We start from the raw sequence: 17,015 nt of genomic DNA, 5'->3' as shown, positions 1-17,015 counted from the left end.
TGAAAGACTCTCGTCAGCCTTTAATGTTCCAGGACCCAGATAACAAAGTGTAGATATGAGCTTCTTCAATTCTGAATTGACTGAACAGAAAACAGTCAACTTTAAAATGAGAAATAATCATCTTTCCAGTTTATTATTAGGCTCTCACATGTGAAAAATTAATCTGGTGAGGTGGTTCTCAAGCCTGACTTCACATTAGAAGTTTCTGAGTGTAAAAAAATTTTGACACCCGTGGTTTGCCCCCAGCCAATGAATCAAAATCTCAGAAGGTAGGTTCCACATATTGGTATTTTTAAAAAGTTCTTCAGGTCATCCTAAAGTATAGCCAAAATGGAAAACAGCAGCAACTCAAAAGGAAAGGAGCACTGCATTGGCTGTTACCAAGCTCATCCTGAAATGACCCCTCATCTTCCCACTGGCTGGCTTCCTGTCAATCAAATTTTAGCCTCAATATTATGCCTCTAAGAGGCTCTCCCTGACCCTGCTCTAAAAAAGGAGGTACACCTAGCAAGTATTTACCACACCAATCAGTGCTTACTCTGATCTATTTGTCTTCTTTATTAACTTGTTGTAGGTCGCTGAGACTACGGACACCTTGCCTGTATTGTTCATTGCTGAATTTCCAGTAGAAGCTAAATAAATATTACATGAATACTACAGGAAAAATAGAACAGGGTAGGCATTGGGGGTTTTTATCATGCAAATGGAAGTTAAAAAATAATATCCTGAAGCTATAATTCTGACAAATTTTGGTTGGGTATGATTAAGCCACACTGACTGAACAGTATGGAGAGCATTTTTAAATACTTAACTAAAAACTCGATATGAGCCAGACTTCTATTTTTTAGCAGAGCTTAACCCAGGAAGGAGACTGAAGAAGAATCTATAGCATTTAGTCTGGACTGGAGTCAACAAAGGTGGCATAAAAAGTCTTCATGCTGGGCAGCCCGGGTGGCTCAGCAGTTTAGCGCCGCCTTCAGCCCAGGGTGTGATCCTGGAGTCCCAGGATCGAGTCCCACGTTGGGCTCCCTGCATGGAGCCTGCTTCTCCCTCTCCCCGTGTCTCTGCCTCTCTCTCTCTGCATCTCTCTGTGTCTGTCATGGATAAATAAATAAAATCTTTAAAAAAAGAAAAAAAGTCTTCATGCAAAGGTAGGGGTGATGAAAATACGGTCAACATCTCCATGGATAACAACAACAAAAGAATAGGGTAAAATATGGAGCAATTAAGATTTTGGTTTAGACATAAAGAAAAACTCACTGAGGGAAAAAAGTCTTAGGACACTAGAGTGGCCATTACAGATGGGAAGTAAAGTCATATTTCTGCAAGTTCCTAGGACTGGCATAAAAATGCTTTTGTTTAGGGGCACCTGGGTGGCTCAGTTGGTTGAGTGTCTTGCCTTTGGCTCAGGGCATGATCCTGGGGTCCTGGGATCGAGGTCCGCATTGTGCTCCCTGTGGGGAGCCTGCTTCTCCTTCTGCCTATGTCTCTGCCTCTTTCTCTGTGTCTCACATGAACAAATAAACAAAATCTTTGAAAAAAAAAAAAGCTTCTATTTAGAAGGGGTCATGCACAAGTATACAAACAAAGGAAGATGAATATATAGAGTGGCTTGAGTTTTCCTGAGTATTATACCATATCGTAGTATCAAGAGTACTTGAGTTTCCTACCCTGAACTTATTTAGATGTGGTCCCACCAAAATGAGCTAGGAGAACAGAATACTAGTAAAAACAGTACCAAACAGGTATTTTTGGGAAGACAGAAGTATGCTCATGCTTTTCCTTCCACAGAGAATATATGTTTAGACCTATCACCTAAATGAATAATTTAGGCCTAACAGAAATATACGAAGGATTAAATCCACAAGTTACCTATACTGTGCACTTAAATATGGGATTAAATCCCAGCAGGACACCTTGACTACTAGAAGACCTAGGCTGTATCAGCATAAAACCAGCAAGGTACTGTGTATCAACCCTTCTTTCAAAGCTAGTTCTACTCCTGGAATCCACAGATTCTAACACTGCAAGTGTCCCTTCCCGTGACATTCAGCACTTAACCTCAATGCTCTGGAGCCACTTTTGCTCATTCTCCCATTTAATCACTAAGTTTTGTGGAGTACTCATTTGTATGGGGTGGGGGGAAGGGAGGAGAAATTCGTGGATTAAAAAGATTTACGACACATATCAACCAAATGTATGGACCCTGTCTGGGTTCTAAGTCAAACAAACTGTAAAAAAATATGAGACAGCCAGAAAATATGAACATTGACTAGATACAGGAGGATATTTAGAAACACTGTTAACGTTTCTGAGGTGTGGTGATGAGATTATGTTTTCAAAATGTTCTTATCCTTTAGAAATACACACTGAAATACGTACAGAAAATGATGTTCTGGATTTGTTCCAAAATAATTCAAAAGATGATAGAGGAAGGAATGGGGATGGAAGAATAGATGAAGTACGAAGGAACTGAGAATTGCTGAAGCTAGGTAATAGGTACAAAGAGTTTAATTAAAGAGAGTCATAAAAGATAAAACTTATTTTAAAAGGAAATTCTGACATATAGTTCAATCTCACAATAACATGACGAATTACAAAGTCAGAACAGCAAAGGCTGTGGTTCTCACTATAGAAAGCTTTGTTTCTGAGGCAGCAAAGTGATTTCCTTAATTAATCCATTCATCTCCCTTTCAAAACCCAAATCCTATATGCCCTGAGACAAAAATCAGGTTAAGGATGCGTTTTTCTATAATGAAAATCTTACAAACATTTGCATTATTTTTTTTAATATTGAAAATACCTCACTGCTTACATCGAGCTCCAGTTTTTGTGGACTGTGACTGGGTCCAAAGGAAACAAAGCTAAAACAGGAGGGAGGGAGAAAAAAATGGGAGGGTGGGGATGGGTTAGGATGCACCCAGACAAGGTAGTGCTATGCTACCCCCAAGTAAGCAGAGCCCTACTGAATGTTCTAGAATAGCTTAGAATAGCTAGGATTTCTATATTTGGTTAATTTCTATAGACTAACCTGTACTAAGCAACTATTAAGTGTCTATATGTCCTTTCTTAGGCAATGAACAAGCCAGATTCCATGAAAAGTTTAAAACATTTAAAAATAATTCATGATATACATTGGAAATATACAAGCAAGTTAAACTAATATGATGAGAAACGATGAAAGCTAAAGGTTCATGAACTGCATCTAGAGCAGACACGTGGTAAAATCAGCTTTACCTTATATTTCATCTTGGGACATGAATGAATGTAGAAACCCATATAATAATAGCTGAGTTGAGATGTTTTCTGATGAAGTTGCCTAGTAAAACCAATTTCTCTGCCAAAAGAAAAAAGATGAAGGTACAGTTAAATCTAGTTTCAATACTCAAAGTATATGTAATTTAATATCAAATATCTGATAAAATCTGAAAATCTAATATTAAACTATTAAGAAATTCTAAGTGTTGAAAGAAAATTTAGAAAATACGATAACTTTTACTAAAAAGACATAAACAACTCTAAATTATTTTGAGCAAATGCATCTAAGTTCACATTCTATACTTTGAACATATTAGTTGATCTAAAATTCAAACAGCATAAAAATAAAGAGATCTATTTAATACACTCTCGTTATCCCCTGGAGCTCTCAAAAGACTAGGTTTATCAAGTGAAAAACAGTGCAAGTTTTATAAAACTTAAAACCCAACATATTTCAGGAAGAATGACTATTATTATGACCATTTACATGCAAACACTTGCAACTGTATATGATGTATAACTCCTTCCTATGTCTAGATGCTACTCTAATATTTATTCTCCCTAAAACTAAAGAGTGGGAAAAAACTATGCTATCTCACCATTTTTGCTCTATTTGTTGGCATAGGGGAGGATTATCTCAACAAAGATACTGTCAGCAATGCCCATGCTTGAAGTGGTTTTAATAAGCACCTGGATAAATCTGGGCACAGAACTTTAACCCACTTGCCCAAATGAATGCCTGCTTGTACCTGAGAGTTTTAAGGAAACTTTAGTACATTTCTAGAGTAGGAGGAAAAGTTGTTTGTTTTCACGTTTGTTCCTTGAAGGATGGCCTCTTTTCTTTTCTTCCTTCCTTCCTTCTTTCCTTCCTCTCTTTTTCTTTCTTTCTTCCTCTCCTTCCTTCCTTCCTTCCTCTCCTTCCTTCCTCTCCTTCCTTCCTCTCCTTCCTTCCTTCCTTCCTTCCTTCCTTCCTTCCTTCCTTCCTTCCTTCCTTCCTTCCTTCCCAATGTATGCTTGAAACTCTAGGAGAAAATTTTTTAACTGAATAATCTGTGCATTTTGCAAGTTCAAATTTAAGTCACTGAAGGGTTGTGACCCTACATACAAATTCATCTGTAAAATAACAGTATTTCTAAATCCAAGCAGACTAAACATTATTAGCCTACAACAGAATAACTCCTACAATTCCTAGAACTAAACCAGTTTCAAGGTTCAAAGTGAGGAAAAATGCACTGATACAACCAACACAGGACCACCCGCCACTGAAACGGCACTCCTTTATTTGGTCCTGCATTCCTACTCTGCTCCCCTAGTTGTTTAGGCCCAAGCCTAGAGCCATCCTTAACTGTTCTTCTCCTCTCAATCCCAGATCCAATTCATCAACAGGTCCATCTGGCTCCATCTCCAAAGTATACCCTGAATCTGATCACTTCTCACTACCTCCACCTCAGCTATTCTGGTCCAAGCTAGCATAAAGGCTCCCCTGATGACAGCAAGAGTTTCCTGACTGGCTTTCTGGTTTCCATACTTGCTCCTCTATAAATCCCACAGAGTGGTCTCAGTCGTTTCTTACAATATTAATCAGATCAGATAACCTCCCCAAACCCTTTGCCTTCGAACTGGGTTGGTATCACACTTAGATAAAATCTAACCTCCCTAACATGACCTATCAAGCCCAGCTTCATAGGCTCTCCTCACCAGTACCACCGGCATCTCTGCCCTCCCTGCCTAACTCCTATCTACTTCCTCCCCCATATCCTAGCCACACAGGACCTATCTTCTCTTTATTCCAACTACCTCAGATGTTGTACTACCCATACTTCTACACTTAGATTTTTACATGGTTGGCTCCTTTCTTTTTTCTTGGCTTCTAAAATGTCACCTATTCAGAAAGGTCTTTCCTGACCACCTTATATACAAAAAAACCCTTCATGCCTACCACTGTGATTTTATTTTTGTCACAGCATAATGGAGTACCTAAAAGTATGTTGGTCTTCTAACTTACTGCTTTGACAGAGTTGGAAACCCTGTCCATTTTATTCATTTCTATGAATTGTGTCCAGGACACATAGCTTCTTCTCAAACATCTGTTAAACAAATTAATTCATTTCTCAAATTCATCTTGCTAACAAAACAAATGCCATGCTCATGATCCCCAATTCAAACTTTTTAAGCCTACAGACTAGGCTATATACAAATCTACATTAATTATAATTAAAATACAAAAACTATATTCATTGTGCAATTGCTGAAGAAATTAAGAAATGGAGGGAAACTAAACATATTTTACTACCCTATAATCAATAATGGAACTGGCAATTTATTGTCTACTCTTAATAATTTTGCTTCAAACTGTCAATCTCCTGGCTGCCTTTCCTCTTCTATATAGCAATCATAATCTCAAGAAAACTAAAAGGAAAAAAAAAAAAGAAAGAAAGAAAACTAAAAGGAAGTGACAAGACTGTAATGCAGGGGCAATCTCCCTGTTCTCAATTGGCAACAACTTGATAGTCCCAGGCTCCTCTGCTTCTTCCTCAAAGCTCTCCAGCTCTAGAATTTCAAGAGATACACCAACCAATAAATAGAACTCTTTATAATTTTGCTGGCAATTGATTATTTACTATCTCAAATGCAGGAGGATTTCAATATCCCTTAATTTACTGAGATATGAAGCAATATTTCATATATAGATTAGAATTCACTATGTAGGAATAAATAGTCTTAATATTTATCGGAGAAGTCTAAACAAATCCATAGCTACACACTGTAGACTGATACATAAAAATAAAATAAAATAAATAAAATAAATAAAATAAAATAAAATAAAATAAAATAAAATAAAATAAAATAAAATAAATAAAACAAGAAGGAAAATGGCAATAATTTCAGTGTTGGCTGATTTTGGTCCAAAGAGAAAGCAGCTTTTCTAAGACAAAATATACACTTCTAAAATTAGAAAATGTAAATGCTTTAAATTATCAGTTCTAATTTCATTGATGTCATAAGCATTATGAATATATATTTTTTAAGATTTTATTTATTCATTCATGAGAGACACAGAGAGAATGTAGAGACATAGGGAGAGGGAGAAACAGGCTCCTCACAGGGAGCCTGATGTGGGACTTGATCCCAGAACTCAGGGATCACGCCCTGAGCCAAAGGAAGACACTCAACCACTGAGCCACCCAGGTGTCCTGTATTATGAATATTCTTAATTGGTTTATACACCAATACATAAGAAAAATAAAAGATTATTACAGAGATCAGTTTTAAATACTATGTAATTTTGAATCTGCTATAAATTGGCACTAAGAGGCAGGTCGGGTTAAAAATACCAAGATGGAGAAATTTTCTTTATATTACAGATCACCAAAATACACAAAATCAATTATGGACCAGATTTTTTACAAAAATCAATTGGTGACTAAAGAAAAATATCAATTCTTCCACTTTTATAATTCAGAGAAAAGCACATACACAATAAATAAGATAAATAATCTGAAAGTGTATCTTCCCATGATGTGAGAATATGACCATCGGACAGAGACCAGGAAAAGAAAAAACAATGACAACATGAGAATGAGAGAGAGAGAGAGAGAGATAGATAGAGAGAGACTCAAGCTCTCAGGCAAGCAACCAAAAAATAATTTTCAGCCCTCCTTCCCTTCCTTCTCTATCACATATATACACAGACAAGAAGGAATAGAAATTAAGTACTTTCATGCAATAAGGCCCTAATCTTTCTACCATTAGGATAATGCAAACTATCTGTACTGTGCTGCATATATTTGCAGCCATGGATGTAAAAAGGAAATAATCTTTTGATGAGAGCCACAGAGGTAAGTGTACAGTTAGTGACTTCCTATTCTGGTTCTATATACTTTCTCTAACTATACATTCTTTTCAACAGACTCACATTGCTTCAATTTACATAAGATTCATTTAACTTTTAATTATGAAAAAATATATACAAGGACAAAAATATGCCAATGCCATAATATTTAAGTAACATTAAGTGGTTCTTGATAGGGGAGCTTAAATAAACGCATAAACAAAAAAAGCACCCCACAAATACAATGACTTGTCATACACTAGATGATGTAGATAACTTAAAAAGCTAGGAATTACCATCAGATATTAGCCTCAGTTCTGAAAGTGGTATCCTAAATACCAATATATAACAGACTACTATAGCAACAAAATTATGGACTATCAAATAGGATTTCTCCTGTTATATGATGAACTAATAATCAAATGAGGAATTATGTGAAGTTCCATATGACGCATTACAGCTGTCAAAAGTAATCTTACCGTAGTGCAGAGTAGACACCCAAAGACAGGAATGAATAATCAGGATCGTAGTACAAATACACAGACGATACACAGTATGGAAGAATGTCAATCACCCCCACAGCAATGATTCTTCCATCAAGCCAATACTGTTGGTGAAAGGAACCGTAACCGCAATCTGGTCCATGAGGGGGATTCTCTGCCTGTGAGAAAGCAGACATACATGTGAACAGTTTGTTGCCTTTTATGTTAAAAATCTTAGTAATTATCCTATTATACTTTTACTTTGTAACTCCTAAAATTTCCCATGTTGCCATCATCCTCTGTAGTCACACCCCATAAAACTTATTTGTATAAACATTGACCAAAGAAAAGAATGAGAAAAAGAAATAAACAAGATTTTTTTAACTTGTTTAAAAACTTAACAGTAGGAAATATAAAGTTCACAGGACAAGTAAATATTAAACTTTATTTTTCTGTCCCATACAAAAATTGGGAAAGTAATAATGTATAAGAATATATGAGAGAAGATGGAGACCATAAAAGGAGAGAGGTGGGTGAGAAGAAAATTGCCACCACACTGCCAGCTAGGCCTGATCTGTGATGACCCCCCACTGACAAGGCATATGACCCCATTATTTTTTCTAGGTAAGAGTTTCTGTGTAAATATAAAAGAGCTATAGCACCTCCCCTTTTTGGCCAAAGGAAAATAAAGTTATTTCCTTACCGTTATCTTAATGTAACTATAATCCGACAAAATAAATTTCAGAATATAACCACTATCTGTAAATAGCTGAATGACATTTTTCATTTTAAAATTCAATAGGACTTTACTTTTTAAAGATTTATTTTTAGAGAAAGAGAGCGCACAAGCAGGGGAGCAGGGGAGGAGCAGAGGAAGAGGGAGAAAATCTCAAGCAGACTCCCTGCTGAGCATGGAGCCTATTGGAGGGCTCAATCTCACAACCCTGAGACATCATGACCTGAGCCATAACCAAGAGTCCAATGCTCAACCGGACTGAGTCACCCAGGTACCCCAAAAATTCAGTATGATTTTAAGTACAACCATTGTTAAATGAAAATCATGGAACATAAATTATGACACATGATAAAAAAATGCTTTGCTAGGGATGTTAGAGATTAACAATTTAAGTGAGTAAACAGAACAGCACATGTATATTATTTTCAGAACAGCACATGTGTATCATTTTCATACAGCTATAATCACAGATAATATGTATGAATAAAAGTAGATGAGAATGAAGAAAAATGAAAAAAGTCAGTCTACTAATATTAAAACCAGAAAAAAGATATTACAAGATAGGAAATCTATAGATCAGTATCTCTCATAACACAGATGCAAAAATCCTCACCAAAATATTAGTAAAACAAATCCAACAACGTATAAAAAGAATTATATACTGTGACAAAGTGGGATTTATTCCAGGTATAGAAGGCTGGTTCAACATTAGACAAGTAATTTTTTTTTTTTTTAAAGAAAGAAGCAATTAATGTAATCCACCATGAAAGAGGCTAAAGGAAAAATCCTGTAATATATCAAATGACACAGAACACACCTCTGGCAAAATCCAACATCCATTCATGACTAAAAACTCAACAAACCAGGAAGAGAAAGGAACTTCATCAACTTGATAAAGAACATATACAACAAGCCTACAGCTGACATCATTCTTAATGGTAAGAATATGGATGCTTTCCCCAATAAGATTAAGAACAAGGCTATATGGGCAGCCCGGGGGGTTCAGTGGTTTGGTGCTGCCTTCAGCCCAGGGCATGATCCTGGAGACCCGGGATTGAGTCCCACGTCGGGCTCTCTGCACGGAGCCTGCTTCTCTCTCTGCCTATGTCTCTACCTCTCTCTCTGTGTGTCTCTCGTGAATGAATGAATGAATGAATGAATGAATAAATAAGTAAATAAATCTTAAAAAAAATTAAAAAAAAAAAAGAACAAGGTTATGATATCCTCTCTCATCACTCCTATTCAACATCATACTGAAAATCCTGCTAGTAATAAAATAAGAAAAGGAAATAAAATGTAAAAAGATTGGGAAGGAAAAAAATAAAACTGTTCTTATTCACAAATTTACCATGTAGAAAATCCCAAAGAATCAATGACAAAAAAAAAAAAAAAGGAAATAAGCAATTATAGCAAGATCAGAGGATACTGAGTTAACAACTGAAAGTCATTTGCTTTACTATAAGCCAGCTACAACTGGAATTGGAAATTAACAACCCAATACCATTTTTAAAACCAAATAAAATTACATGCCTAAGTATAAATCTAACAAAGTATGTACATAATATATATGCAGAAAATTCTGACAGAAGCAATCAAAGAAGGGGTAACCAAATGGAAAAATATTACATGTTCACAGACTGGAAGACTCAATATTGATTAGATGTCCATTCTTCCCAAATTGGCTCACAGATTTAATTAAATCCCAATCCAAATCACAGCAAACTGTTTTGTGGATATCAACAAATTTATTCTAATATTTAAATAAAAAGGCAGAAAACCTAACTAAAATAGCCAACATAATACTGCAGAATTAAGTCAAAGGTCTGACACTACCTTATGTCAAGGCTTAGAATAAAGCTGGGGCACCAGCGTAGCCAACTCCATTAAGCATCAGACTCGCTTCTGCTTAGGTCATGAGACTGAGCCCTGCATTGGGTTCTGTGCTCAGTGCTCAGTGCAGAGTCCACTTGAGATTCTCTCTCCCTTTTCCACTCCCTGCCCCTCCCACTTGTGCTCGCTCTAAAAATTAATTTAAAAAAAAAGATGAAAAACAATAAAGTGACAATAATCAAGACAGGATGATCCCGGTAAGAGAACAGATAAGTAGAACATTGTAACATGATCGAGGGCCCAGAAACAGACCCATGTAAATATGGCCAACTGACCTTTGACAAGCAAAGACAGTTCAATAGAGAAAGGACAGTCTTTACAACAAATGATGCAAAAAAACTCTAAATCTAGACACAGACCTAACATCTTTCAAAAAATTAACTCAAAATGACCATAAACCTAAATGTAAAATGCAAAACTATAAAACTTCTAAATGATAATGTAGGAGAAAATCTAGGTGACCTTGGGTTTTGTGATGAGTTTTTAGATACAATGCCAGAAGCACAATCCACAATAGAAATAACTGACAAGCTGGACTTCATTAAAATTAAAAACCGCTCTGTGAAGCACACAGAATAAAAAGTGAAGCCACTGACTGGAGAAAATTACAACACATGTACTGGATAAAGGACTGGTATTCAAGAAAAGAAAGACTCTTAAAATTCAACAGTAAAAAAACCAAATAGCCCAATTAAAAACTGGGCAAAGTATCTAAGCAAACACCTCACCAAAGATGATGTACAGGTGGCAAATAAGCATATGAAAAGATGCTCAAACATCATTTGTTAGGGAACTGAAAAGGAAAAAGAAAAATCCAATGAGATAGTACTATCCAACTATTAGAATGGCTGAAATCCAAAAACCTGAATATTAAATTCTGGCCAGGATATGGAACAACAGAACTCTTATTCATTGATAATGAAATGTAAAATGGTACAGACACTTTGGAGGACAGTTTGGGCGTCTCTAACTAAGCTAAACCTAGTGTTATCATATAAAACAGTGATCACATTCTTAGGTATTTATCCAGTTTGTCTAAAAACCTAGGTCACACAAAACTAAGGCCTGCATGCAAATGTTCATAACAATTTTATTGATAATTACCCCAAACTGGAAGTGATCAAGATATCCTTCTATAAGTGATAAACAAACCATGATACATGGAATACTATTCATCAATCAAAAGAAATAAACTATCAAGCCACAAATACACAAAATGAAGAAACCTTAAATGCATATTGCTAAGTGAAAGAAGTCAGTCTGAAAATGCTACCTACCTACATTCCAAATACATCCTGTAAAAGGCAAACTATAGAGACAGTAAAAAGAAAAAAAAAAATCAGTGGTTGCCAGGAGTGTGGGGGATCTGGAGGCAGGATGAATAGATGAAGCACGGGGACTTTCAGATGAAACTATTCTAATTCTCTACTGGCAAATATGTGACATTATGCACTTATCAAAACTTGCAACTTTACGACAGAGAGAGAGAGAGAGAGAGAGAGAGAGAGAGACTTAATGGATGCAAACTAAAAGAAAATCATTTAGGAAATTAAGGGATCCCAGGAAGGAACAGAAAGATGACATGAGAATCTAACTGTATTACAGAGATAAGAAGCAACTTGCCTGAAAAAGGTTGGGAGGGGAAAGGTGCTGAGTTCAGTAACTTTTGGGGTGCATAAATATGAAGGCAAAAGGAAATTTGCCTGATAAAGTTGTTTTACACATGAGACTACATTTAACAATTCTGATACTGATACATAGGCCTACTGTAAATGAATGGAGGTTTCTCACTCTTAGAGTGGAAATTCACAGATAAGCATGGGAAAGAGGCTAGAATGATCCACAGGGTAGCAGATTTGAATTAGAAACATGAGTCTCCATATGAATCTCCACTATACTAAGTTTAACAAATTACATGTTGCATACAGAAATATTTGGTTACATACAGAAATATTTTTAGGTCTATATATATTAAAGATATGTTCATGCAATAAGAGTTAGTATGCACACATTATTTCTTTACTCTGTCAGATGAGAAGGCCTAAAAGAAATAATACCGTACTAGCAACAAGCATGCCTAGCACCCAAATCTTGGTTTCTCCACTCTGCAGTACAAGGAGTAAGCCTCTTTGGGAAAATGGCTGATTCCAGGGCTGGGACAGGAAATATACAAGATAAGCCTGGTTCATCTTTTTTAAGATTTGTTTGAGAGAGAGAGAGAGAGAGAGAGGGAGAGAGAGAACAAGCAAACAGGAAGAAGGGCAGACGGAGAGAGAGAATCCCAAGCAGATTCCACACTAAGCACAGAGGCTGACTTGGGGCCTAATCCCAGGACCACAAGATAATGACTGGAGCTAAAACGAAGAGTTGGACACTCAGCTGACCGAGTCACTCAGGTTCCCCCAGCCTAGTTCATCTTGTAGTGTCAAAAAGTAAGATAATACTTAAACACACACACACACACACACACACACACACACACACACACACTGGTGGGGTTCCATCAAAGGGGCAGAGGGGACAGCTAAAAGAGCTCCCAATAGCCTAAGCTGGAGTAATTAGAGCAACAAAATCAAGTAGTACTAGATTATAACTCAAAGTATAAAATATCCATGAGTCCAAACTGATGTATATGATTAAAAAATTAGTGAATGTGGAAGAAAGACAAATCTCCAACGCAGAAGAATTCCAAAATGTTTATGTGGATACTCTACCCCAAAGGTAAGGAACATAACTCTACTGAAGTGTGGCTATACATAGGAACTCCCTTCCAAAGACTACAGGTACGGGAAAGGGGTTAAAAGAGTAACTGCACAGGTGATCAAGATAACAGCAGCAAATGGGTGCTAGTAGTATCAGTGACTTCTAAAACTTCCACTGTTACAGTTAAAATGTTGTTTGGGCAGTAACTATTTTTAAACTTTTAAGAGCGTCCACCACTGGGGACGCCTGGGTGGCTCAGTGGTTGAGCATCTGCCTTTGGCTCAGGGCATGGTCCCAGGGTCCAGGATCGAGTCTCACATCGGGCTCCCTGCAGGGATCCTGCTTCTCCCTCTGCCTGTGTCTCTGCCTCTCTGTGTCTCTCATGAATAAATAAATAAAATCTTCAAAAAAAAATAAATAAATAAAATAAAAAGCCATGATTATCTCCCTAGAAAGATACAGTTTGAGGAGAACAGGCAACAAACAGAAGCAAAAAAAAAAAAAAAAAAGAAAAAAGAAAAGATAGAGTATTCATCTGTTAAAACTATAACACCTGAACTGACACCAATACTCTAAATTGCTAATGAACTTGAAGTTGAATCACCTGTCTCAGAAGCCAGACTGCTCCAAATACGTAATTCTACCCAAATTCCTATATGTCACTGAATTTTATGAAAACCATCTTTTAGATGTTAAGCAAGCCCTGAGGCTCATAGGAATGAAGCTCCCTGCTTTTAAATATAATCGTGTAGGAGAGCAACCCTGCAGTGACATGGAGCCAGAGACAAGCTGTCAGTTTATGCTACGTAAGGTGTGGAGCCTGTCAAATGTCAGGAAGCCTCCAAGTCAAAAGCTAAGTGAATGACTTTGAGATGAATCTAAATTCTTCTATAATTTCAATTTAGTGCATCATTCTAGGACTCATAAATCTAATGCGTGCATTCATTAAAAAATGTATTTATCAAAGACATAATAAGTAGGGACTTAATAGGCATATTCTCAGTAATAACCAAAAGTTTAGGTTAACCCCTAAACTAATAAATCAGTCCTGCCGGCTGGACAAACTTGAAACCTTTCCAAACTGTAACTACCTTCTCGGTTCCACTATTAACCATTTTGTTCAATCCCTGGACCTCCCATTTAATAATCTCCTTCCATTTACTTCACCTGTTTGTCGTCTTGGGAGTCCTGTCACAACCAGTGTCCTACCACCGGCATTATTCCGATCTCTCAATCCATGTGGAAGTCAAGGGTCTCCTCCATCTGCAAAGTACTCTTTATTTATAGAAGCATGGGCTGCCTTATAATTACTGAGAAAAGAATAAGTCATACAACTATCTACTCTGACCCCCACTATTTAGTACAGATGAGGAAACAAGAAATCCAGGAATCAATTAAGCAATACAATGACCATTAAATCATGGAGCTGTAAACTGACATACAAACTAGCATCCTAGCCCCTAGGCCAATGCTATTTTTATGCTATCTTAAGAAAATCATCTAATCAGACACATTTAAATATCCTCACTTTTCAAATATCCCTAGGATATCCAAGTTAGTAAGTAAAGCAACACAAAAAACAAAGTATTTCAATGCATGGCTTTCAACAGATTTTCTTAAAGCTTGTTTTGCTGTATTCCTTTTTTCCCCCAACATGTCTGACAATTAAAATATGAATGATTTCCTTTTTTCCCTTGTGGGAGTTTCACTGACCTAATTAAAAAAAAGAAAAAAAAAAGATCTAAAAAGTGGAAAACAATCTAAGTGAAGGCAGAGAAAAAGCTATTTTTTTCAAATAATACATCTGGTCGCTGCACTATTGGTTAATAATGATTTACGGTTCTCAGTTTGGTAAGTCAGTCAATACTTTCAAGTTTTTCAACAGGTACGTGGCAGCTCTGGGAAATGGGCGGAAGGTGAACCTAAATTACTGATTGCCTTGGCCCTCCGTGAAGAGATGGAGCAGCCAGGGCTCCCAAATCACTCACTTCTGGCTGGAAAATTTGGAAAAAATTCAGTGCCTACCATGTTTCCAATACCATAAACTTGACTGATTTAACTACCATGCTTCGTAGTTATCCATGAACATACATACACACATCTGCTGAATCACTTTTTATCCTTCCACCTGACATAAAACAGCCATAACAGGTTTTCCCTCAAATAAGATCCCTTAGCTCAAATTATCTAACACTAAAACATGGAAAGAATACAGAAATTTGAGGGACAGAGCAAAGGTGATAAAAACAAAGAATAATAAGGAAAGCTGTGAAATCAGAAATCAGCAGAACTCCTGGTTATGTCTCCCCATTCAACAATATCTTTGAGATCCAGACTCACTGAAGCTGATCATGCTACATGCTTCAATATGCTATCATGTGGATACGTGTTGGTTTTTATGAGTAGTAACTAGAGATTATCTTTTTTGCAAATGTATGTATTTTCAGCTAACACAGATCTGTTGCCCTCACCTCCACTAGGTCAAAGAACTACATCTTACAAAGTCCCTTCCCTTCCTTCTCCCAGGCACTCAGCCCCTCAGCATCCAGTCACTGACTAGTCCTTTTTTACTGACTGCCTTGAGAATCCTATTTTAATATTTGGAACTTCAACCTCTTACTTTGTTAAAGCCTATTAACTGTTAACAAAAACAAACCAAAACAAAGCCTATTCATTGTTAACACTCTTCAACTGTTACTTAAAAACACAGAAGGTGATACAATTACAGATTATGCAGAAAAATAGACACTATTTGGGAAAGAGAGTAACAGATGTGCATGTGGGTATCATGTAAATCATCAGCTCTCAAACTTCTTGGTCTCCAAATCCCTCTATTCTTTGCAAGGAGATTTTGCTCATTGAAGATAAGGCGTTCAGGAGAGATTTATTGTACTAGATATTAAAACTTGTGCTTTTAAAAATATGTATTTGTTATTTTTAAAAAATAACAATAAATAACAGTATTAAAAATATCTACATTTTCCAAAACAAAACAAAAATTTAGCAAAAAAAAAAAAATGGCACTGATTTACATTTCTAGAATCTCTTTAATAATGTCTGGTTTGGCAAAGGATAGCTGGATCTCCTATCTGCTTCTGCATTTGCTGTCATCATGTAGCTTCTGGAAAACATCCCCATAAACTCATAAGAGAGAGAAAAACGCCAATAAAATATAATTTTGACCTCAAGGATCCCTTGCTAAGGCTTCAGGGACCACTAGGAATTGCAGGACACTTTTGAGAAGCACTCACATAAATGGATTTTTAAAAACACAGGTAGCAAAGGAAACTATAAACTGTTAAGCTAAAAAAGAAAGGAAGGAGGGTACAGTGACTTGAGTCCAGGATTTAGAACCAAAGTATCTGGACTTGAGCCCTAATTCCACTGTACACTTTCTGGCTATTTTACCTTAGCAAGGCAATAACTACTTTTAAAGATACCTCTTTCTGCATTTTTTTTAAAAGTAGATTCCATGCCCAACGTGGGGCCTGAAGTCACCACTGTGAAACCAAGATTCCCATGCTCTAAGGCCGACTGAGCCAGCTGGCGTCCCTCCATTTCTGCATTATTAAAACAGAAATCCTACTACTACTCACCCTCAAAGGTCATTGTGGAAAAAAAAATGATAACGTACAATGAAAAGCACCTCACAGACTGTGAGCAAATCTCGGTCAGTTTTTGCTTTTAGTTTTAAAGGGTCTGAATGGCACACCCTAAAAGATTATGTCTGTGAGATTATGCTGGTAGCCCCTATAACAGCAGCTATTCAAATTAATAGCAGCTATCTTAATTTTATCATAAATCAGTGATATGATTAATATTTAATATTGTTTATATTTACCTTTATATATAATATTATCATACATAATAAACAATTTATTTTCCTCATGCTTGCACTTCACATAGTTCTGGATATATGAAAGAATTAATAAACAAAATTATTTCTCAGAAGTTCTTCCATTTCAAGGATTTAGCTGATAACAGGAAAAAACATAATAAAGCTCACCACTGGCTAGACAAAAGAAAAAATGTCTTAAACACCAGGGAAGAATAGCAAAGTTTATGGATGAGTGAACTCAGCAGTATAACATCAAAGGCACTATGTAGGAATGGC

The 17,015-nt window shown here is 36.5% G+C and overlaps 1 protein-coding gene across 11 annotated transcripts in view; it reads right to left on the bottom strand.

Moving 5' to 3' along the window:
• ATE1 (arginyltransferase 1) overlaps positions 1-17,015 on the bottom strand; it is a 163,092-nt gene that overhangs the window by 82,223 nt on the left and 63,854 nt on the right. For 8 of the 11 annotated variants that reach the window (XM_072805061.1, XM_072805060.1, XM_072805062.1 and 5 more), the window contains 2 exons: positions 7,570-7,751; positions 3,238-3,337 (listed from right to left, as the gene is read on the bottom strand). In XM_072805061.1, coding sequence (XP_072661162.1) covers positions 3,238-3,337; positions 7,570-7,751 — 282 coding nt within the window. Of the gene's footprint in view, positions 1-103; positions 1,095-2,815; positions 2,865-3,237; positions 3,338-7,569; positions 7,752-17,015 lie in introns of those variants that run through there. The other 3 variants (XM_072805058.1, XR_012020472.1, XM_072805059.1) reach the window with 3 other exon arrangements.

Source organism: Canis lupus, chromosome 29 (genome assembly GCF_048164855.1).
Source record: "Canis lupus baileyi chromosome 29, mCanLup2.hap1, whole genome shotgun sequence".
Classification (NCBI taxonomy): domain Eukaryota; kingdom Metazoa; phylum Chordata; class Mammalia; order Carnivora; family Canidae; genus Canis; species Canis lupus.
This window is presented reverse-complemented; position numbering and strand designations above follow the sequence as displayed.